This window comes from Haliaeetus leucocephalus, unplaced genomic scaffold (assembly GCF_000737465.1).
Source record: "Haliaeetus leucocephalus isolate CR32 unplaced genomic scaffold, Haliaeetus_leucocephalus-4.0 Scaffold656, whole genome shotgun sequence".
NCBI lineage: Eukaryota > Metazoa > Chordata > Aves > Accipitriformes > Accipitridae > Haliaeetus > Haliaeetus leucocephalus.
Window position 1 is genome coordinate 11,862,830 of NW_010973092.1, and position 22,613 is coordinate 11,885,442.

Genomic DNA, 22,613 nt, shown 5'->3' on the forward strand with positions numbered 1-22,613 from the left:
CAGACATCAACTGCTTAGTTCTCATTGCTTTTGATCACCTCCCAAAACTGTGCTATGAACTCTTTAAGTTTAGGACTGGAAGATAAAGTGAGCTGAGCAGCCCTCTGCTCTCCCCAAGTTAAACTTAACTTTCTAAAGAAGGTAACAATTTTGCAAAAACATAATACATCAAGTAAGAGGAACAGGTTTGCTCTCCTGGTGTCTGAAATCGTATGTGTTGCATATGCAGCATATTAGTGAGAACATAGTCCAAAAATTCCCAAGAAGAGCTATAGTAAGAGTGGCTGACTGATTATTTTTTACTTGTTTTTGTCTTCAGCAAGTAGCCAAAAATTTCATCTCGTTTTGCATCCCATATTTTGTGATTTTCAGATCCCTGACATCTTTCAAAGCTCTTTGGCTTGTGAGCATGGCCTTCTGACTGACACGAGCCAGTGGACTTGGGTGTCGAGGCCATATAATGGATTACAATAAGCTGTGCCATTTCCAAAGCTCCTCATCTATCATGCAGCTGCTTTCATTACTTGCACCAAAAGACTTAAGCAGGGATTATGGCATGAACCCTGCCTTTTCTTCATCCTTCTCCCGCTTGCTCTTGCTCTGTCTCTCATTAACTAAGTCTAAGAATTTGTTACTGGAGTTGCAGACTCATTGACCCAGATTCACTAATAATACGGGGGAGAGGAGATTTTTTTTCCATGCTTAATCGCTGGCTTCTGTGGATTGTTAGTGCTATTTATATGCAGGAGAACTGAAAGCCTGTAATAAAGATGGGGCCAACTTTGCAGCAAAATTCATGCGTGCACACGGTGAGAGGCACAACAGGAGAGAGATGGGGGAACAAGGAGACAGAGGTGAGCGTAGATGGACTCACCTATACCTGCAGACCCAGCAGTAGATTTTTTGATAGCAGACCCTGCTTCTACAGCCTGATCCACAAGACTCTATCAGTTTAGCTCAGGGCTCCTCACTTTGCTCTGAAAATGCCACACCATCAGTGTCATGCACTGGCTTTCTTTGTGTCAAGTTTGATTTCCTTTACTACCAAAAAGCAAAGTCAAGCAGAGGGTCTGGAAGTGGTTTGGAAGAGTATTCCTGCCTGATGTGGGAGAGCGCTGGCTCTCCTCAGTCTTTGGGGCTCTGTGATCGCTTCTAGGTCGTGGAAGATTTGCTATCAGCACTTTCATCCTTGGAGCAGGCCTTCTGTCATGGTTTATTTTCTGCTTCGAGCCAGCTGGTGGATCTTGGAGAGAGACATTGGTGTTTCAGCTGCACTTGCCATCTTTTGGCTCCGATGCTGGTGTCATGATGTGATGTTCGGTTAACTGGGAGAGCTCAGCCCTGGCGTTGGCTTTCCTGTCAAGGTAACTGTTCTTTTAAATGTTGTGGTTGAACTTTGTGTTCGTGTTTGCAAGGAAAGGGCTTAATTTGAAAGGAGCAGCAATGCAGGAGCTTGTTTCCTGAGGACATGGTGGGAGACAGGGGATGGAGCAGCCTGGAAAATACTGCAAGGTCCTGCTGCAATTGTCTGTGTTTGCTGGTTTGAGAAAAAGGATCAGAACAAAAGGATTTTGCCTAATGCTGTTGGCAAATACCTCTCTGCTTTCATGGAGGAATGCCTAGAAGACCAGAATAAATGTGTCATTAGCCTCTGCCTAGAAAAAAATGGATTTTAGCATTTTTTTTTTAAATCCCCCATAAAATGTTTGTTTTCAAGCACTAGCCACAGAAGCAAGAGGGTTTTCTTGCTCGAAAATCCTCGTGGAGACAGGCACAACTTGATTTTGTGAGCTAAAGTCAAGCCCTGTTCTCTGCCCGGGATTTTTCTGGACTGTTTTGCAATGCAAAATGTTATATGACCATTGGATATTTGCATCGAGAGTTACCTCAGTGCCACAACACACCTTCTTTTAATGAAGAAACAACTTCTGTCTTTCCTCCTCTCCTCCTTCCCAAATTAGTCTCTTCAAAAATGTCACATTTCCTGCAATTCACTGCAGGCTCTTCAATCTCCCCTTAACGCCTCCATTTCTGTATCACTCTATTGCAATTGAACCATGTGGGGTTTTTTAACTCCCTGGAAATTTGTCTCAGGTTAGAAGACCAGGCAAGGAGACCTTTACATCAAAGGAGGGCTCTGGTGTGGTCTTGCAAACCACAGGAGTTTAAATGGGGGATATTTATTAATTGTTAAGTTGAGTTTTCCAGTGTTTGAGCCAGCAGGACATTTGGAAATGAGGCCAATTTTTTGTAGCAGCCTTATAGTGGATTTGGTAGCCTAACTTTACAAATTCACACTGGTGAGCATGGAATAGGCAACACCAGTGCTTCCCGCAGATCTCCCCAACACATTTTCTGTATTTAAAAAAACCATAGATGTCTAGGCAGTGCACTAAATTTATACGTGAACAGATTTTTATCTCTTGTTCTCAGAAGATAAGATCGCGTCGGAGCAGAATCCTGTTTCGTGTTACCGTTAAGGTTTGTTATCTGCAGTAACAGCCCAGCTTGCTTCTCCCAGCCTCCGGCAAGGCTCCAGCCCGCGCGCCCGCGGGCGGCTGCATCGTCTCCAGCAGTAAAGGTGCGGTGGGACGAGCGCAGCGAGGACCTTCCTTTTACTGGACCGCGCTGTGATTTACTTTCAGTCCGTGAGGGTTGTTCCTACAAGCTTGCGGTCATGCAGTAAATTTGACCTCATTGTCCCCACCTGTTGGGATTTTCCTGTTTCAAAGCAAAAGCCACCTGCCCCCTCTCCCCAGATGCCTTGTTTAATGTTCAACAGGGTTGTTGCAGCAGCAGCAACCTAACTATCTACTGTAATAGGAAAAAGTTCTAAAGTTACAGATAAAGCAGCGGCCATAAAGATAAGACACAGGCGCGTTAGGTGGCTTCCCTCTCGCCTGTGCAGCAAGCGTTAATAGATAGATTTCAGGCTGCCCGCTGCTACCTTTCAGCCTTTTCTCTGAACAACGTGGGCAGACCACACTCCGGCTGCATGCTGATGAGCTCTCTCTCCTGTGAGCTGTTCATCCACGGGGCAGTGGTCCCAGTAATTTCTGTTTCCTTGACATCCTTGCTTTATTCAGTATGCATCCCTCTTTGGCACCTGGTTGCCCCATAATTTGCTTACCTTGTGATCCTGCATGTCTTTTGTCATGGATTTAGTTGGAGGGGGCCCTCAGGAGAGGGTTGTGGGAACCAGGGAGTGTTTTTTGGTGCAGACTGTGGATTTACCCAAGGCACATCGGGAAGGCAGTGCTCTCCTCCTCCTCCAACTGTCAGGCTGCCCTCGCCATAGCTCTGGTCTCCTTGAACGTTATTGTCTCCTCCCTCATTTTAGGGCTTTCTCTCTTATTATTCCTGCCTGGCTTGTCAGGGCAAGTGAAGGCAGGATTGACCTGGCTTAAGGTCAACTCCCCAGCGAAGCAGCCTCCTCTGTCCTGTGTCCCAGAGAGCAGCAGGCTTGGAGAGGGCTCTTGTTCTGAATTTTGTCTGCTGCTGTCAGTGGGATTACAGTGCCACAGCAAACCCAATGCTGTGAACAAATGGGTGAAAGAAATGTTTATTTTTAGAACTGGAACCATGGTAAATATGTGGAATTTGTCCAGGGTCTGCCTGCTGTACCTTTTTGAAATGCAAAGTGCACGTTTGTTAAAATACCTCTCCAAAGGTCATCATAACCCAAGAAATAAATGTCCCGGCCTTTTGGAAGGCAGGTGAAGTTTCAGATGTGTGATAGCTACTTGCAGTTGAGAGCATGGGCCCCCATAACCCAAATCTGTTTCAGTGCCACTTGTGTGACACTGTAAGGGTGTGGATGGACATGCTGCCTTGCCAGAAGGGTTTCTTTTGCAGATTTCAGTGAAGAGCCCTACACCATTCTTAATCCTTCAGTTCAGCTTATTCTCCCATTTTCCTGGCTTACTTCATATTTGCTGAAGCCCTGCTCGTGCGTTTGATGGACTCATGCTGCAAGCATCATGTTTGCAGTTGGTGAGAGTAGGGATGAAAACTGGAAAACTCTGTAATGAAAAGAAGAAAAGTGCTGGATGGGATCTCAAGACATCACCCAGGGGGACCCAGTGCGTTCGTGTCCCTTTTGATGATCTAGCCAGCCTGCTGACTTGCTTACAGGGCTCAGGGATTGAAGTATTTGAGAACCTTGCATTTTTTAATCCTTTTAGCTTCCTGCGAGGTGGAGGAGTAGTATTACTCTCTTAGGCAGGGAAGTGAGGCATAGAGAGAAGAAATTACTTGCTGAAAGAGTTGTAGGAATCTCATAGCTGAAAAAAAAGCGTTGGCATAGCTCTTAGCTGCCTGTCACGGCATCAGGCACCCTTGTGTAGGGTGGCATTTCTGCCACGAGCTTGGCTGTCATTATCCCTGACGGCCTTTTGGGTAGGAAACCACAGACAGGCGAGGGTTTGGAGAAATAGCAGAGGGACTGAAATGTGATCCAAACTATGGAAGCCGAGCCACAAATTAGGGCAATTCAAAGGCACAAACATCCTGTTGAGCTTGCCTAGTCGCCGTCAGTACATAACGAGTAAAGCACATGCCCAAGCTCAGCTTCAGGCGTGTTTCAGTGGGAAAGCTCTGCCTCCCCTGCCTTGGGTTATGTCAGGCTTTATTCCTGGTGGCAACTGGCAGGTGTTCATGTGAGGGGGGGACACCGTTATAAATAAATTATCCATTCATTTCCTTCTGGAGACTTTCCTATTGTTTAGCCACAATATGCTTTCCTGTTTTTAAAAAAACAAAACAAAAAAAAAGCCAAACCCTGGCCCCAAGTTCCTCTCTGGCAGGGTGGACCCAAAGCTGCGTTTGAAGTGGGTGCCCGTGTCATTGCTCTTCTGTCCGTCACACGGCTGTCGCTGTCAGTCCTGCCTCGGTCCTCCACACTTTCCAAAAGCAGGGGATTCTTGGTGATAGCGGGGAGAACAGAAGCTCTCTTCCCTCCTTCCTCCTGGCCAACACAGAGACACTGAGGCCAGGGCACTCGCTTTCACAGGGCAGTTGTTTTTAACCATTTGAGGAAAAAATGCAGCTCAATGGTTTATAAAATGGGGGCTTCTCTACACGGGGAGGCTGTTGCCTAGCAAGCCGGGGGGAGATGTGAAAAAGCAGCACTGAGCCCGCCGGGTCCCGCAGGAGCCCCTCGGAGGCTGTCCCGGCAGCACCCGTCGGTGGCTTTGCTTGACCCACGTCCCAGCTGGACGGCACAAAGGCTCTGTGAATCCGGGTGAAAAATGGGGAGCCGGTGTGGGAAAGCGTGGCCAGGAGAGGATTCACCCCTCGCTGCGTGGGGTCACTCGCCCAGCACTACGTGCTGGCTGGGTTCATGCCACCGTGCCTCTGTCTGCTAAAGAAACCCCAGACCATATTTCCTCTGCAGCAGCATCGTTTATTGGTAATATTTGCAGGCAGACACACGGAGCAGCACCCACATGAGCTGCGGGTGGGTCTGTGCTGAGAGCAGCCATCTTCTGCCTTTTAGCTTTTCAGGAGGCAAGAAATGAGATTTCTCCCGGGAATTCCCGAGAGAAATACCCATACCTCTTGCAAGTGTGGCCAAGGCTGACCCCACAGCCCCAGGGAACCCCCTCCTGCGCTGGGAGAGCCCGGAGGGGAGCCCGGTCCGCAGTGCTGCTGTGAGCGGAGGTGCTCTGCCGGGCAGGGAGACCGCCCCGAGGGGATTTAACACCCGGGGGGGCTCCTCTGCTCCCCATCTTCCCCAGAACTTTGCCTTTGTGGCCCTGGCATGGAAATGGCACCCACGCTCCCCCCCCCCACTGGTGTAAGAGCGAGGAGGTATTTATTTACATTAGCGTACAACAGAATTAACCATTACCTTGTGCTGCACAGCGAGTGTCACGTGCAGTACGAATGAAGAGATACAAAAGACCTTTTATTTAGCCAGTGTGTTTGCCTGTCGTAATTTAGGATTGCCCTTTTTGTCTTGATCCAAACAGGAGCTTTTTGCCTTTGTAGCTGTTTGACTCCTGTTGCAGATTCCAAGGGCTAAGCCCATGTTCAAATCTTGCCTGCAACCCCCCTTCTCTTGCATTTACAAAGGCAGCAGTTGGTTAGAGTCTCTCTTAGTTCAGACATGAATGCAAGTCCCAGCATCTCACTGCCCTACCTGGTATGGTTTTGCTTGCAAAAAAAAAGGTGTCACAACTGCAGCTCTCCTGTCAGCTTTCCCAGCTGAGCTCCCAGCATCTTCTGGTGTTTCCTTCCAAGAGACAAAAGTGTCAGAAAATCCTTCCCTTGTCACGAAGCAAACCCAGGGGTTACACACGGGGAGGAAGCAGCTTGAAGGAAGGGCTAGGCAGGGAGCTTCTAAAGCTTCAAACATGGCAAAATATTTCAAAATAAATGTGTGCATGTGATGCAGTTTTATATTTAACAGGATGACTTTGAGCACCCAGGACGCCTTCCATTTTTGCTTAAAAAATCTACAAAGCCAGGTGCAAAGAGGAGGAGAGGTGGAGTGGGTGGGAAATGGGGAGATCAAAGTGCCTGTAACACCGTGGTGGTGGTGGTGGTCATGGGAGCCCTGGTCCTGGAGCAAGACCCCATGTGTTCAGGAATATGCAAAAGAGATTGTCTTTGCCTCGGGGAACTTATAGCTACGGCTTAAGATTAAAAGTTGAGCTTTTTTCATTTCTGCTTCACGCTTGTGTGAACTTCACTTTAGGCCTTAAATCTGCTTTTCTTGAAATTGGTCTCAAAATTGCTATTGACTTTAAATGCTGCAAGATCTCACCCATAAATTCTCCTTCTCCCATCTGTAAAACGAGGATGGCAGGATTTCTGTGCCATCTGTGGTGCTGTGAAGCTGAAAACAATCATCGTTTATGAAGTGCTTTGAGCTCAAATGGGAAGTTCTGTGTAAAGGCAAGGCTTTGTGGGATGAAATGTTCCTTAATGTGTCAGTTGCATCTGATATCTGAACCAAGGACTGGGTTGAAAGTTTTGGAAGAACAGTCTGGTGATGCAGAGATAGTGCTCCAGCTGCTAAATGTCTTGGTTTATTTGTGTTGTTCAAAAGCTCCTGTTCATCCTTACAAAATTAAGGGACGGAGAAGCCAGTGGCTGCATGTCCCACAAAAATCAGTATCCTACATCCGCGTTCATCTTGAGCACCTCTGGTCTTACCAGCCGTGCTTCTCAGAGATGGTGTGACCCTGGCCTCCAGCTGGTGATTTAACAGCACATGCATTACAAATAGGAAACTCGGAGCCCCAGTCACAAGCGTTAGGCCTTTCCGAGTGCAGTAGGATGTATCTGATGGGAACAAAAGGATGTTCGTTTTCATCCAGCTTTGCAGGGTGTAGGAGGGCAGCTGCCTAACCTTTGCCCCCAGAGCCACATGTGCCTTCTATTTGCATAAAGCTGAGGGCCAAATCGGTGCGACAAAGAGCAGCTTGTGGCCAAGCACAACATTTTAAGATTAAATGGCGCGGTTCCCAGCGAGTAACGCAAAGCATGCGTGGCAAGCCGGTTGCAGTTGCCCGGGCTGAGCTAAGACGTGGCTCAGGTCAAGCACTTCTGACAGAGCTGCCGGTTTCTCCTTTTGCAGACACAAGCCACCAGACCCGCTCCGTCTCCAGCCGCCCCTACTACAGTTTGCCCAACAGCAGCCATGAGAGACGCTCGGTCCTCACGATCACGGAGCCGCCGCGTTTCCACTCCCAAGCCAAAGGCAAGAACGTGCGTCTGGACGCTCACTCCCGCAAGGCCACGCGGAGGAACAGTTTCTGCAACGGGGTCACCTTCACCAACCGGCCCATCCACCTCTACGAGAAGGTCAGGCTGAAGCTGGTGGCGGTGCACCACGGCTGGAGCGGGGCCCTACGCTTTGGCTTCACCATTCACGACCCGTCGCAGATGAGCTCTGACGAGATACCAAAGTACGCCTGTCCGGACCTAGTGACCCGACCCGGATACTGGGCCAAAGCTTTGCCGGAGAGGTTTGCTGTGAGAGACAATATCTTGGCCTTCTGGGTTGACCGTCATGGGAGAGTCTTCTACAGTATTAATGATGAAGAGCCAATATTGTTTCACTGTGGTATTAAAGTTTCTGGCCCTCTCTGGGCACTCATAGACGTCTATGGAATCACCCATGAAGTGCAAATACTAGGTAAGTGCGTGTTTTGGCCTGTGGCTTGCTCTTCTGGTTGCTCTTTCCACAGAGGCATGATCACGTAGAAAAGACGCATGATCCATCTGGTTGATCATTTCTACAGGACACTTAAGAAAACTAATACTGTTGGTTTTGTACCTCAAATTAACCATTTTTCTTTTGCCAGCAGTGGGGATCCAGAGGGCAATATATTTTAGAGATGTCGGTGATGGAAAGGCTTAAGGCTATGTTATAGCAGCCATGTGAAGGGATAAATGGAAATCTTTACATGTAAAGTAAATACATAAATACATAAGTAAATACGTAAGTAAATACGTAAGTAAATACATAGTAAAGTTTACCCAGCTTTTTCTGAGCTAGCTATGGTGCTGCTATGGTGTGGAAAAACATGGTGCTGCTTTACAGCAAGGTCCTAGGGACAGAGGAGACAAAAGATGATCAGTTCTGGCTTCCCCTGTTCTTTCCCAGCTACCAGTTACTGCCAGTCCACTGGAAAACTACCACCCATTCCCCAAGAGTTTCCTGGTGCCCTTCCCCAGCCCCTCTCTCAACTTTTGGCTGCGGTCCCTGCCTAGACTGGCAGTTTAACAAGCTGTTTTTGCAGACATAACTCGACTCACCCTTCCCTTACACATGAGCATCACTGTATGTCTGCAAAGTACCGGCAGCAGCACAGGATGCAGCCCGCCAGCTGAATGAAGAGTGATGAGAAAATGTAGCATGAGCTCCTGTGTGCTTCGGGATCCTTGCCACTGCATGCCACATCTCCCCTCACCCCTAAGCAGATTGCTGCATTCAGGTGGTACCTGGCTGATTTACAAGCATCATCCTTGGGAAGGGCTGCAAGAGGGGATGAATTTGTTCCCATTAGCAAACCGAGCCGATTGCCATGGAATGACTTCTGTGACTTCTGCGGCATTGAAATTTCAAATTAATTCGGTGTTAGATGGAGTGTTTTGAACTGGTCTACACCACAGGGAATCCTTTTAAAATACAAGTGTGTTGCCCTTTCCTGGAGGCTCCTAGGAGCTGATTCAGTTTTAACAGCCAAACTAAGCTGCACTTGCTCGAGGGAATGGTGCCTCCATCCTCACTCTGAGCAGACACCAGCGATAAGCTGTGAAATGGTTAGTCCAGTGGGCAGGCAGCTTCATCACATATTCTTCTGAATGGTACCAATTATTTTACAGGCGAGAAGGCTACACATAAACAACTCTTTGCCCTGCCTGCTCTGCCTCAAATGTGTAATTAAACCTTACCAGTAGCTTATCCTGTAATTGCAATTGCGACGCACTCCAGCCTCTGGTGCTCATCACAGAGGTGAAGGAGCGTTTACTGTATTGGTCAGTGCAGCTGCTTCACCAGAGCAGTCCTTCCTCCTTATTAGATTACAGTTAGAAAAATAAAATTTAGCTTGTTTCTGCTCCCCACCCCCCAGTCCTGCCTGCAGCATCCAAGTGTGCCGAGTGAAAGACTTGGCCCGAGGTCACCGGTACTCTGATTTTTTATTTTTTTTTTTATCAAAGTACCAAGCCCCACAAACTGCCCCAGGAGTCAGAGTGATGCTCAGCCATCTGGGGCACCAGGGGACCCAGCCTCCTTGCTGCAGGTATGGTGGTGTCATAATGGACGTTTGCCTCTCTGTTTCTTCCTCCCCAAATTTTTGCAAGTCGAGAAAGCTGTGAAGTATAGCTCAAATACAGAGGAACAAAATGCATCTTTCAGCCTCATGGAGCTTGGATGTGTCTTACTCCTCTGTGGGAGCATTTCTTGCCGGATACCCTGTGCTTGCTAGAAGCAGCTGGTCCAGCCATCAGCCTACACCGTGGCCTCTCCGGCGTGAGCTTCTGAGCAAAGGCAGCCTCTGCTTTGCAGCTGCTGGATGGATTTGGGTGGTTTTCCTTCTTTGGTAAAAGCCTGGTGATTTTCTCCTCCAAGGAGCAGGCAGTGTTGGTGCTGGGATGATTGTCCCCTCTCCATCTTTGGGAAGACCAGGAGTCTGCTTCTTTCACGCACACTCTTAACTTCCATGTGCTTCGACTTTGTTCAGCTGGTTAATGCCTGACCTTCAGAGTGAAGTGTCCAAGCTGCCCTGGGCAGTGGTGGAGTTAGAAGGAAGGCACTCCCAAACCTCCCCACACCTCTAAATCCCCCCCCCGGCCTGGCATGGCTGAGGTGAAAATCTGCAGAATTAATTAAGAGTCAACATCCTGACTTTCCCTTTGTGGGAAGGGAAATCCCTGTGCTGTGAAAGGGGAAAATAACTCTCTACTGTAAAAATCTTCTTTGTAACACCTGCAGCAAGTAGCTTTTGGGACAAGCTCTCAACTGAAAATCTCTGCAGTGGTGTGAACACCCCTGAGATATGAGGCTTGAAATCTTCTTGTAAAAAGACCTCTCTTGGACACACCTGTGCCAAGATGCCTCACAGCTGTAAGGCAATGACAAGGAGTGTGAAAAGAATATCTATTCATGCTTGTGCTCCTTCCCCCATCACTGTGTTGTGGATTTGGCTTGCACAAGACCTTTGGACAACAAGATATTGAGACGCTTCCTTCTTTTACAGAGCAAAGCTATTAGACCCATCTGCTGAGAAAGCTGTAGGACCACACTGGTTTACAACTTTTCCCAGTTCAGCAGTGCGAGGAGCTCCCAGATTACATGGATACTTCATAACACTTTTTTTTCCTCAGCTAGTGCCAAGATGCAGCTGTATCTCTGCCTGCTGCCTGCTCCACATGCGACTCTCCACCACTAGCTGTTCATTAGTGGTTGACCTCTGGCTAATTTTTCCATTGTTTTTCCATTCAGAGGAACAGAATTCAGATAATCCGTAGGCTGAAATAATAACAATTGTAACCATAAAAGTAGGCAATTGTATCTTGACTCTAATGTCCCTTATCACTGGGTTTATCTCACAGATAGCGTGTTTGCAGAGACCATGACCACTGCCCGTCTCAGCACTGCCCGTCTCAGCACTTGCCTTCCGCAGAGCAACCATGATTCAGCCAACTTCAATAACAACGAACTGGAGAATAACCAAGTGGTGGCCAAAATTGCAAACCTAAACCTAAGCCGGGTACCAGGACTTGCAACAGACAACCACATCATCCCCTGTTGCCCAAACCGACGGCAGCGTGCCCAGGGGGTTCCAGCCTTCCTGGACACAGACCTGCGATTCCACCCCACCCGTGGACCTGACATCACCTTTTCTCAGGACCGGATGGTTGCATGCACCAACTGGCAAGAAAGCAATAGGACTTTGGTGTTTTCTGACCGGCCTTTGCACATCGGTGAAAGCCTCTTTGTGGAAGTAGGACATCTTGGGTTGCCGTACTATGGGGCCCTTTCGTTTGGCATCACTTCTTGTGATCCGAGTACTTTACGGACAAATGAGCTCCCAGCAGATCCGGACTTCCTCTTGGACCGCAAGGAGTACTGGGTGGTTTACCGAGCGTTCCCAGTCCTCAACAGCGGCGACATTCTCAGTTTCATGGTCTTGCCGAATGGAGAGGTGCACCACGGGGTAAATGGAGCAAGCCGAGGAATGCTAATGTGCGTGGACACCTCACAGTCTCTCTGGGTGTTTTTTACAATCCACGGTGTAATCAACCAGCTCAAAATACTGGGTAAGTGCAGCCGAAAGAAATTATAGTGGGGAGCACCTGGCTGGTGACGTTTCCAGGGTCAGAACGGGAGCTACAGGTTTGCATTTGCAGCATTGCCTTTAGCAGGTGGTCACCGATGTGAGTAAGCAGCTCCTGATCTCACCTTGTGTTTGCAAACAAGAGCGAGCAAGACATGGTAGCTGTCACATAGATGTATGCAGCCTATATAAGCCCCCCAGAAAATGATGAGACTTGAGAGATAAAATAAGCAGCAGGTAGGGAGGCAGGGATGGCTGGGGGGAGCCAGTTGGTTTTCAGTGGGTTTGTTTTTAAAAGGGATTCTTTATAAACCCACTATTCCAGCCAACAGATAGTAGACTCCTGTCTTGGTAAGGGCGATGATTTTTGTGAGCATAACTCTGGTTTAAGCACGTGTGTTGCTGATGGACTGTAATCGCTCCCCAAGCACTGCCACAGCTCAGGTATCAGATGTCACTTTTGATCTATTGCTGGTGACCGGTTACAGTGCTTCTCCTTTCCTCTTGTTAAGGATTCTGTCAGAAAAGCAGATGTTGATGACTTTGTAAAGCACGTTTTTCTCATTTAAAGCAATGCCCTTTCCCCGCTGCCCCTGACCTGACAGTAAGACAGTGATAGCTTGAGGCCACTGCTGCTGGAGAGATCGGGACTGCGGGGAAGTGACTTTATATCCCAAGTGATGGCTGTCAGATAATCTGGTGCTTGCTTCACCGAAGCACTGAACAGAAATCGTACAAGGGCATAGCAAGGTCCAGGCCCTGGGGGTCACATCCAAAATCGTGCACCTGTATTGTTACTGAGGGGCAGCACTTAGCAGCTGGACTTTCTCCTAAAGCACCCTGCACACGTTGGGTGGGAGTGACTCACTGGGCTGAGGGGCATTTAGCTTTGGGTGGGCTTTGGGTGTCTGTCGGCCCCCGCGGCTCAGCTCTCTCCTGTGTTTGCAGGCACTGTGCAGTCCAGCCCAGTGACCGTCTCTCCCTCAGGATCTCCTGGAGGCTCACAGTACGACAGTGACTCGGACATGGCCTTCAGCGTCAACAGGTCGTCGTCTGCTTCAGAGTCATCGCTTGGTAAGGAGAGCCTAGCCCTCGGCACCCGGCTGTGCCGGCTACGCCGAGACAGGAATCTGGGCTGATAGATGATGCTATGCAAGACGGCAGGGCAAGGTTAGGGTGGAGATGTGACATCTCCTGCGAGGCCGACAGAAATAATTGGAACAAAACACAAAGTGGTGGGAAGCTTTTCGTGGCCTGAAGGGCTGCACGATGCTTCCCACTTTGTCAGTCTGTCTAATGGAAGTGGTCCCTGCGGGGCTGCCCTTGCTGCAGCAGCAGTGCTGCAATAGAGGGGGGTGCAGTATCGTGTCTGGGGGTCTTACAGCACCCAGACTGCTGCATTCTGCACTGCCAAGGCTCTACTGCTGAAGGGATGGCCACGTAAATGCTCACGTGCTGGTGTTTAGGTCTCAGGCAGACAGCCCCGGGTGCCCTGCCCAGTACCGTCCCTGGCACATGCCGCCGTTGTGCAGTGCCACAGCCGCCCGGCATGGCTGGTGAGATGCAAGAGCACCCTGCAGGGAGCACAGCTCCTTCGGGGAGAGCGGGGCTCTGCACACCCATACCATGAAACGGGTGTGCAAAATCACAGCCCTGCTTGGGGAAGGTGAGGCAAGCTGTGCTTTGTCCCATCTGTAGAAAAGGGATGGCAGGCTCTGCCTGGAGCTATACCTGTGCTGCCAATTAGAATATGCTGGGATTTATTTGGCCAAACAAACCAGGCAATGACTAAGGAAGGAAGAGCCTTAAAACATTGACTTGAGGGTGTGCGCGTTGTACGTTGTCTGGTGTGCATCGTCCTGGTGACTGAATGACCTTGTTCCTTCCCCCTCCTTTGCAGTGACTGCTCCCAGCTCCCCCCTGAGCCCCCCCATCTCTCCTGTCTTCCCCCCTCCGGAGCCAACAAGCAGCAAGAACGGGGAATGCACCGTCTGCTTTGACAGCGAGGTGGACACAGTGATCTACACCTGCGGACACATGTGCCTCTGCAACACCTGTGGTCTTAAGCTGAAGAAGCAGCTCAACGCCTGCTGCCCAATCTGCCGACGGGTCATCAAAGATGTTATTAAAATATACCGCCCTTAGCGCCCGGCTCGGGCTGTAGGAAGGGGGAACGCCGCTAGCAGTAACCATGCCTTTCCGTCCCTGCTTATGGGTTATCGTGCTGGTCAGTCGTTATCAAGTGGCTCGTTATCTGTGTTTCCTTATTTGACTGGTAGGGCACAATTCAGGGATAAAATTGAGCTGAGGATCACATGGGGCCCAAAGGCACGGCTGCCGTGTGCCCACGGGCGAATCCGGGGAATCGCGGTCTGGACCCAACCCAGCTGCAAATGAGAAATTTCCCATGCAAAGGCTCTTTTTTTCCTCCTCCTCCTCTGGAGGAGGCTCGCTGTGGTGTGGATCGGGAAGGGGAGGTTGCCACTTGGTCAGTGCCAGGTGCCACTGGGCTTCCCAACCCCGAAACCCCAACAGCTCTGGGCTGCTGCCGGGTGCTTGCGCTGTGGTGGAACAAAATTAGGACAAGGCCCAGTGGGAGGGCAAAGTAGACAAAACTGATCTGGAAATGTCATGCTCATCCACGTAAGGGGAACTAGCTAAGGCCAAAATAGTAGCACAGCTAGGTTCTCACTTGTTTGGGTTTTGCCCCCCCCGAACAGGCTTCTGGGGCACGTGGAGAAGCTGGTCTGGACTTAGCTAAAGCAGCTTTTGCTTTTTTGTGGCAGAGCAGGGACTTCTCGCCAGGGAGGCTGAGACCCAGGGAGCAGTCACGGGGTAGCAGTGAGGAGCATGAGCCCGCTGAGAGCCCCCAGCCAACCCCAACTGCTGCGGCAGCAGTGGTGGAGCAGCGGGCAGCCGCGGTGGGCTGTTCAGGCACTGCCCGTATGTCTGGCTGCTGAAGCCGTAACTTGCAGCCTGTGGATGAGAGGGGCGTTAGGATGGGCACGCTGCAATCCTGGCTTAGAAAAAGCGCGGGGCTACCACCGTCTGCGATGATGGTGTTTGTCACCTCCAGGGACATGCGCCTGCATTTTGCTCTGCTCCTCTTCGCAGGCGACTTAGCTGCTGTCTCACGCCGTCCTGCCCGGCTCGCCTCCCCTAGCCCTTCCCCTGCAGCCAGTGCCGCGGCAGGGCTCAGCCTTCCTCCCGCCCCACCACAGGGACTTCTTGGAGCCTGTGGTGAGAAATTCATTTCTGACCCAGTCCCAGCAGGCTCACTTTTTTTTTCTGGGGACTGTGTATGTGCTGATTTTACTTGCTCTTGCTCACGCCTTTCTAGGTTTCCTAGCAGAGCTCCCAGCTGCCCGGACACTGGGTCCCAACAGTAGATGGGAACTTGTTGAGATGAACAGGGATCTATCTCACTTGGCTTTATTTGGGAGGAGGAAAGAAAAAGGCTCTGGGTCTATTATTAGATGTTGGGACTTAAAAGGTAAATGGGTTTCAGCTGTGATATTAGGCAGCTACAGGCAGCAGCAACCTGGATGAGCTGGGCAGCATCTGAACGTGCAGCATTGGGGCTGATACGAGGAGCTTGGTGTCCTCCTCCCTGCTGCTCCAGCAGGAGCTGCCCTCCGTTCTCTGTCCTCTGCCCCCTGCCCACTTACAGGGCTCCTGTGCAGTCCTTCAGCCTGCGCCTGGCCACTTCCAGCTGGTCCAGGTTCATAAAGACAGGAAGAGAGAGGATGCAAATGGGAGGATCAGAGAGGGGCTGGTGTCATTCTAGCTCAGTTACCATGTGCCACCAAGCGTGTAAGAACAGCTTTCTTCAGAAAGGTGGGATTACCACATTTTAGTCCAAAAAAGAAAAAAAAAGGAATAGCAACCCCTGTACATTTCAGGGCTTCTGGGCACAGAGGGGCAGCCTGACGTTGTCGGTGTCTGTCATCTCACCTAGCCATTCACTCTCTCCTCCGAGGTGCCGGTAGCTGTGGGTGCACTGCCGCCTCTTGCAGCGCTGCTGCCTGGGCTGTGGTTTGGTGGTGCCGGCGGTGCCGTACTTGGTTACCGACCGGCGCTCAGCCCCGTCCCAGCCCCGCTCTGCCATCAGGGAGAGCACACCCAGGGGAGCAGCTCATCCTCCTCCCACAGCGGGCTGTGGCTGCCAGCAAACAGGGCACGGAGAAAAGCTTTTTTTTTTAATCTTGAAGAGCTAATTAATTAACATTTTAATTAAGTGTATAAGTGGGAGGCTGCTGTAGAGTGAGATCTCTCACCCCTTGCCCTGCTGCATGGGCACGAGAGCCTGCCGGCTTTGCAGAGCCCTTTTTGGAAACTCGGCTCATGCCACTGGCTGTGCCGCCGCCGAGCGTGCTCAGCCCTCAGCAGAGCCCCAGGCACTGTGACCGCGGCGTGAGTTCGCTTACACCTTTGCAAAAGGAGGCAGCGAAGGCAGCTCTCCTGCAGCTGGAGCCTTGCCCAGACCTCCAGGCTGCCCTCCGCCCCGGGACTGCGGACATTGCCTTCGCAGCGACCTCCCTGGTCCCGCGTTTGCAGATCAGGGTCTGGCCGCAGTCAGTGGGCACAGCTCTAAGAGCACGACGATGGCCAAGTACGTGAGCGTGAAATGAAAGGGCAGGTGGGTTAGCGCCTGCCTGGTGAACGGGTTGCGGTGAGAAGCCTTTGCGTGATGAGGAATTCAAGGAAGGTTCTCTGAATCCACAGCGAGCGATGCTAGCTTGGATCAGGTCTAGGCTAGCAAACGGCAGCAGCCGTCCTTGGGGCTGCTGTCCCAGTTTCAGGGGTGCCCTGTCCCTTTCGGTGGCTGCACGCAGCTAAAAGCATGAGCAGAGCGGAGCCCGTTTGCTTGGCTGACACCTCAGGTCCTCAATGAGCGGACCTAATTGCATACCTGGGGTGGGATGGGTTTTTTTGGTGTAGCTCTTTTTCTTTTTTAAGCCAGCAAGGAGAAATACCGAATCCACCCCAGGCTGTGTCTGAGCTGTTCAGGACACATTGCACAGGTTGAGTTTTTGCTGTAGCAGCCGAGACCGGTTTCCAGAAGGGCAGCATCCAGCGGGGCCAGCGAGGGAGCCAGCTCAGTCAGGGTCCGGAGCGCGGCCGTGCGGCGACCGGGACGTGAGAGCAGTGGACGTGTCACCCTGCCTATCCGAGAGCAACAGGAATTTTCCAAAATAGGCCTCTTAAAAAAAAAGATTTCCAGGAAAAGGTAGCCTCTTACAGATTTAATTGTTAGTACTTGTATTGCTATTTTTTTTAAACAGTCCGATGATACATGATTTGTACAGAAGATCTGTTTGTGCCTTATAAGGGTGTCTGTGCACTTTTTATCCTTTTTAAAGCAACTTTTAAAAAGAAAAAAAAAGAGGGGGAGAAAACAACACAGATCAATGGTAGTTTTATAGAATTTTGTGTTCACTGAGAATCCTGCTTTTTTTATATATATATATTGGAGTGAAAAAGTGTTTATTTCCATGGATTTTCCCCCCTCTCCTCCTAACCTATTTGTTTAAAAATTTAAAAAAAGGAAGAAAGAAAGAAAAAGAAGACATGGGGGAACTCTTTTACCTTCCCCTTTCCGAGACAGTTACTCTCTTATCGTTACCTTTATGATTCAATACTATGATTCAATACTGTGACCTGTACATCATGTTTAAGCTGAATCAGATTTTGGACCTCTGTATTAGGCTTTTCAAGCAAATCATTTGGGGGATTGCGGGGGGGAGGGCATCGCACGAGGGAGGGAACTGCACTTCTACATGTCAGTGCTCTATAGCGTTGTGTTCAGTGCTGTGTGTTTTACTTTTGTCCATTTACTTGTTTTACATTAATATAATTTTACTTGTTTATGAAACAAATAAAACTTTGGCTTGTAAAGAGTGCTCCCAGAAGTTTAAAAGTGTTTGACCTGGAGGGTGAGCAAATCCATTATTTCCAAGGCACGGCAATACTAATACACAGAGGCAAGGCACCTCCATCCAGCTCGGGCACCTCTGCTTCGAAAAAAAAAGTTAGGCACTTTAAATACCTTGCATGAGCTTTGCTTTGCTCCTGGGAGGTCACTGCACAGTGGCTGCTCAGTCCCTTGATGGACAGAGCAGAGGGGATTCCTGGCGCATTTAACCTTGCAAACCCTTGAAAGTTTGGCCAGCCACTGCAGTAAAAGCAGGATGTATTTAGAGGTGGGGAGGTCCTGTGGCAGATGCCCTCACCAAGTGCCCCAAATTCCTCATCCAACCTGCACCATCTCAAGCAAGGCAGCTGCCAGCCTGGCCCCACTCCTGTGCCCCTGTTGGGGCTGTGGCAGCCTGGGGACCGTGCTGGCTGGCCCCCGGAGGGGGTGATGCAGACATGGGCAGGAGGGCTGCTTTTTCTTTTTTTTCTTTTCGTTTTCCTTTGTTTGTTTTGTTTTGTTTGTTTTGTTTGTTTTGTAGCGATGCCTGGCTCTTTATTTCACAAGTGAGGCCAACAGAAGGCTGCTCTGTGAACAGTTTATATCCCGAAATGTGGCCCGGTGAAGCCAGACACCAGTCAAGCAGCCTCAGATGTGGTTTGAAGCGGAGTGGAAGAATTCATTCATAACTCTGCCCTGGCAAGAACACAGGCACAGTTATGCATTTGCACAAAAAAAAAAAAAAAACCTTGCAAGCCACAGGTGGCAAAGGAGCCTGACACTGACTTTTTATGCCAAAATGCCTTTTTATAAATTCTGCAGCCCCACTTTAGCCAGAGAGCTGATCCTTGTGAGCTGCCAACAGACTAACGCTGCCCGTCTCAGGCCACGGAGCGACTTTGCACCACACTTAGCATTAGTGTGATGACCCGCTCCAGCTGCTGCTGGCCTGAGCCCCGGGGAGAGTGTGGAGGACCACTGCCCGCTCCCACCACCGGCACCCGCAGCCCCCCTGCCGCTCTCCTTCCATCTGCCAGCCTGAGTGCTGTGACGCACGTACCAGCCCAAACTGAGCCTCCCGTGGCCGAAGCCCAACTCTCATTAGTGCTTCTCCAGCTCCGCTTGCGGCGTGGCCCACAAGCGCTGGAGATTTGGGCGGCAGCCGGCATCGCTCAGCACCAGGAGCAGCACGCCCACGGGGACGTGGTGGGGCACCGTGCCAGCTGCAAGGAGCTGCCTGAGGTGGGACGGGCTCTGCGTGGCCATGCTGGTGCAATACTCCAGGTTATGTCACAGGCCCCATATTTCTCCCCGGCGCGCTCAAATGGTGGTGGGTGGCAAGTGGCAGCATCAGGGCGGGTGCTGGGCTGCTGATGTGCAAGTCCTGCACGGAGCGCGGGCGGGCAGGCGCTCGCTTCTGGCATGGGGCACGTGCTGCAGGCAGGTGAGTGAACACCGGCTGTCAGGTGGAAGCAAGACGGGCCCTGATGGTACCTGCAACACAGCTGACACCGGGCTGTTACCTGCTGCCTGCACAGCCCTGCATATGGTCCTTGTGGATCTGTGCAGACTAGGTGGATTATGGCCACCTGAAAGCCAGGGGTGAGAATGGACAAGGCTTGAATGTCCCAGGCTGGCAGGTGGTGAGCTGGGCCAGTAGAAGATGATCTTGCATGTCTTTTTTCCCCACTTCTCGCTTACCCCTTACCAAGCACTGCATGTCCGCAATAAATACCACAGCCCTCTGGCAGAAGGCACTTGGGCTCTGGGGTCCAATCCCTACTTTTGCCCAACCCTTTTCAATTAATGCACCCCATTCCCTGGCCAGCCTGAACCCCCGAGAGCCTCTCAGGATGGGCAGTGTCTCTCTCTCTCCGCACTTCCCCAAAATCACGAGGCTCAACATGCTGGCTTGAGCTTCAAGTAACACAACTGCTATGCTTGCACTGTCCCATTTGCTGGGACACCCATCCGGGCTATGGCACAAAAAGGTGAGACCCAAGGAGCTGTCAGGGTCCTCGTGACCCTTGCTGCTCCCAGGCACTGGTGTGCCTGGCAGGGAGCACAGCCAAGGCTGCCCGGACGGATGGATGGCTGGAACGTCCCACCGATGTAGGGCTGGGAGGATCAGCTGTGCAATGTTCCTCTCTCTACTGGGTCATAGGGACGGGAAGAAAATGCAAAGCTTTGCTGAGCACTGTTTAACCTAGCAATGGCATTGCTCCTTCTCATGAGCACCAGGGTACACACAGTGCAAAGTGGGGATGAAGCTAAAACCCACATGGGGCGTGTTGATACAGGAGCAGCTACCTCGGCCACAGCTGCACAGGAAAAACATCCTGCCGTGCCAACGCAGCACACAGACACTATACATGTACCCACACCTGAATCCTGCTCCTGCAGTGCCTCCAGCATGGGATACCCATGAGGTGAACTGGGGCACAGCAGCGATGGAGGAGCTGGGCTACTCGTGGCCAGCACCCATAAATCAAAAGTCCAAGCATCGTGACCTGCCCCAGCCCTGTCGCAAGGCATGTCGGAGCCAGAAGTCTTTGCTGCAAGACCCCATGAAGCCAGGCAACACAGCACCACCCCATTCATCTCCAAGCGGACAAAAGCGCCCAAGGACAGAGAAATGCTTCACTTGGGGACGGCTCCTCCGCTGCACGAGGGAGTGCAGCTCAATGGCTCAGGGCTCCTTGTTGGTACCACTGCTGCAGTGACAAGTGGCACGTGCCAGACCCTGGGCAGAGCTGCTATCGCTCCAGGCAGGAGAGCAGCACACCTCCCAAGACAGCCACCGTGCTGCACCCCAGACATACGCTAGCCAGACATGGGTTCACAAGGGTGCTTGAAACCAGTCAAGCAGTTTCTTTTTATTTCTTAAAAAAAAGAAAACAAAAAAACCCACAACCCCCCCCAAAAACCCCACCGAATAAAAAAAAAAAAAAAGAATCCCTTAATGGTGAAAGTATAGATATGGCATTTACACAGCTACATCTATCTTCCGCTGACCCCCCCACCCGCCCACAGTAATGTAGATTTATACGCGCTTACATAATATAGCGAGACACGGACAAACAAATGGGCTTCAAGAGTCTGCGAGAAGGAGCGGGGTGCAGCGGGGACCTCCAGCCTGCCAGGGATGTGCCGAGCCGCGGGACTGCCCCGAGACCTGGCTCTTCCACCCCAAGCCACGGTGATGACCTCCCTTGCCGCAAGCCTCGGGTCTGCGCTGGTGGTGGGCAAGGAGGGAGGTTGGTCTTTGGCTGATGGGGTGATGAGCCTTGCGGCCAAGCTCAGGGTACCGAGCCTCCTGGCCGCCCTCCTCCTCCTCACGAGGTAGTCGGGGAGCTTGGCCGCATGTGACGTGCGAGGTACAGAGAGGAGACACGGCAGAGGGCACACACGGCAGAGGGCACGCACAGCTGCCGAACCAGGGGGCACGTGTCCGATGGGGGGAGGCAAAGCCGTGCCAGCCCGACGGCTCTCGGCATCTTCCTGACAGGAGGCGTTGTGCAGCCTGTGGTCCCTTTTGCAGATGAAAGAGTAGTGGGAAGGGGTAAGGCTGCAGGTGTCGGCACCCTACTGAGGGTGACCCTCCACTTGGGCACTCACCCTGCCTTCTTGGAAGCTCTTTGGGAACAAGGGAGCGATCCCGTCACGCGCTCAATGAGCCAAATACAGTACTTGTGTCAGCAAAATGAAGCACTACCAGTTCTGAGGTTCAGTCTGGGAGGAAAGCAGAAATAGCCCTCATTTAGCACAGAGGCCACAGAAATAGCATTGTCCCCTCTGAGGAAAGCTGGGGGCAGTGAGGTCTCTGAGATGGAGAAAGGAGAGACACTTCTGAGATTAAAAGGCCGTTCAGCAAAGAGGGAGCAAGGACACAGTGCCACAGGGAAAGGGCACACAGCCCTTCCACCCTCCTGCATGAAACTGCCAGAGCGGATGGGGGACACAGGTCCAGCCCCCTCCCAAGATACGGTGGGGGCTGGATTTGGCCGCCGCGCAGCTCTGGCTTAACTCATCCTGTCCCCATTCCTTTCCAAAGCAAAAGGGATTTACTGGAGCAAGAGATGCGCAGAGACAAGGCAGTATCGTTCCCCCTACCCACCCTGGAACTCTCCCAGGAGCACATCAACACCTCTCAATGTGCCATGCAAGGAATTTTGTTATTGGATTGGGTTGCGAATGTATTGCTTATTGCCAGCTCAGGTGAGTCAGCCTGATCAGAGGCTGATGTGCCACCAGGGGAAACCATAGGTGGGAGGGAGAGGAATCAGCCGGAGACTGGGGTGCATGAATTCCCATGGCTAAAAATGAACCTTGGGGCTTCTGGATATGAGGTCGGACTGGAATGGTCAGGGCTTCTCTATCAGATCAAAACAGGGCTGGGACAAACCGCCCCGTCACCCTCCCAGAACGACCCTGGCCTGAGGCACAACCATTGTCATTCTGTACGCAGACAGAGATATCTCCAACTCCATTTCCAGGGTAGAAAATATGGGACAGAGAAGGAAGTGAGCATTTTGGGGGAGTGGAGAACACTCCAGTTCTCCCAGCCTCAAATTAGAGGGAAAACTATGATACTTTTTTTTTCCAGCAGCAAAACAATGTGGCTGCGGAGCTGCAGCTGCAGTGTTTTCACTTGCAATTAGACTAGAAAGGGCAAAGGGGCTTGGTCAGCAAGAAACCCACAGAAGCACCAGGTTTAAAGCTCCTCCGGAGAGAGAAGTTTAGCCCTGAATCTGCAAGTAGCCAACTACAGAAGGGAAGAAAGCAGCACTGGGGAATGACAGCTCATCCACGCTCATCATTCTGCTGGGATAAGCAACACTGTGGGCAAGATTAGGCTTGGCAGGCAGGAATGTCAGCACGGAAAAACCCCAGGCTCTGCTTGA

At 51.1% G+C, this 22,613-nt stretch overlaps 1 protein-coding gene across 1 annotated transcript; it reads left to right on the forward strand.

Moving 5' to 3' along the window:
* The first annotated feature begins 7,491 nt into the window (after window positions 1-7,491).
* On the forward strand, window positions 7,492-13,940 carry NEURL1B (neuralized E3 ubiquitin protein ligase 1B). Its single transcript, XM_010579239.1, has 4 exons — window positions 7,492-8,146; window positions 11,071-11,778; window positions 12,744-12,869; window positions 13,696-13,940. Exons 1-4 carry the CDS (start codon window positions 7,492-7,494, stop codon window positions 13,938-13,940), a joined length of 1,734 nt encoding a protein of 577 aa, XP_010577541.1.
* The last annotated feature ends 8,673 nt before the right edge of the window (window positions 13,941-22,613 follow it).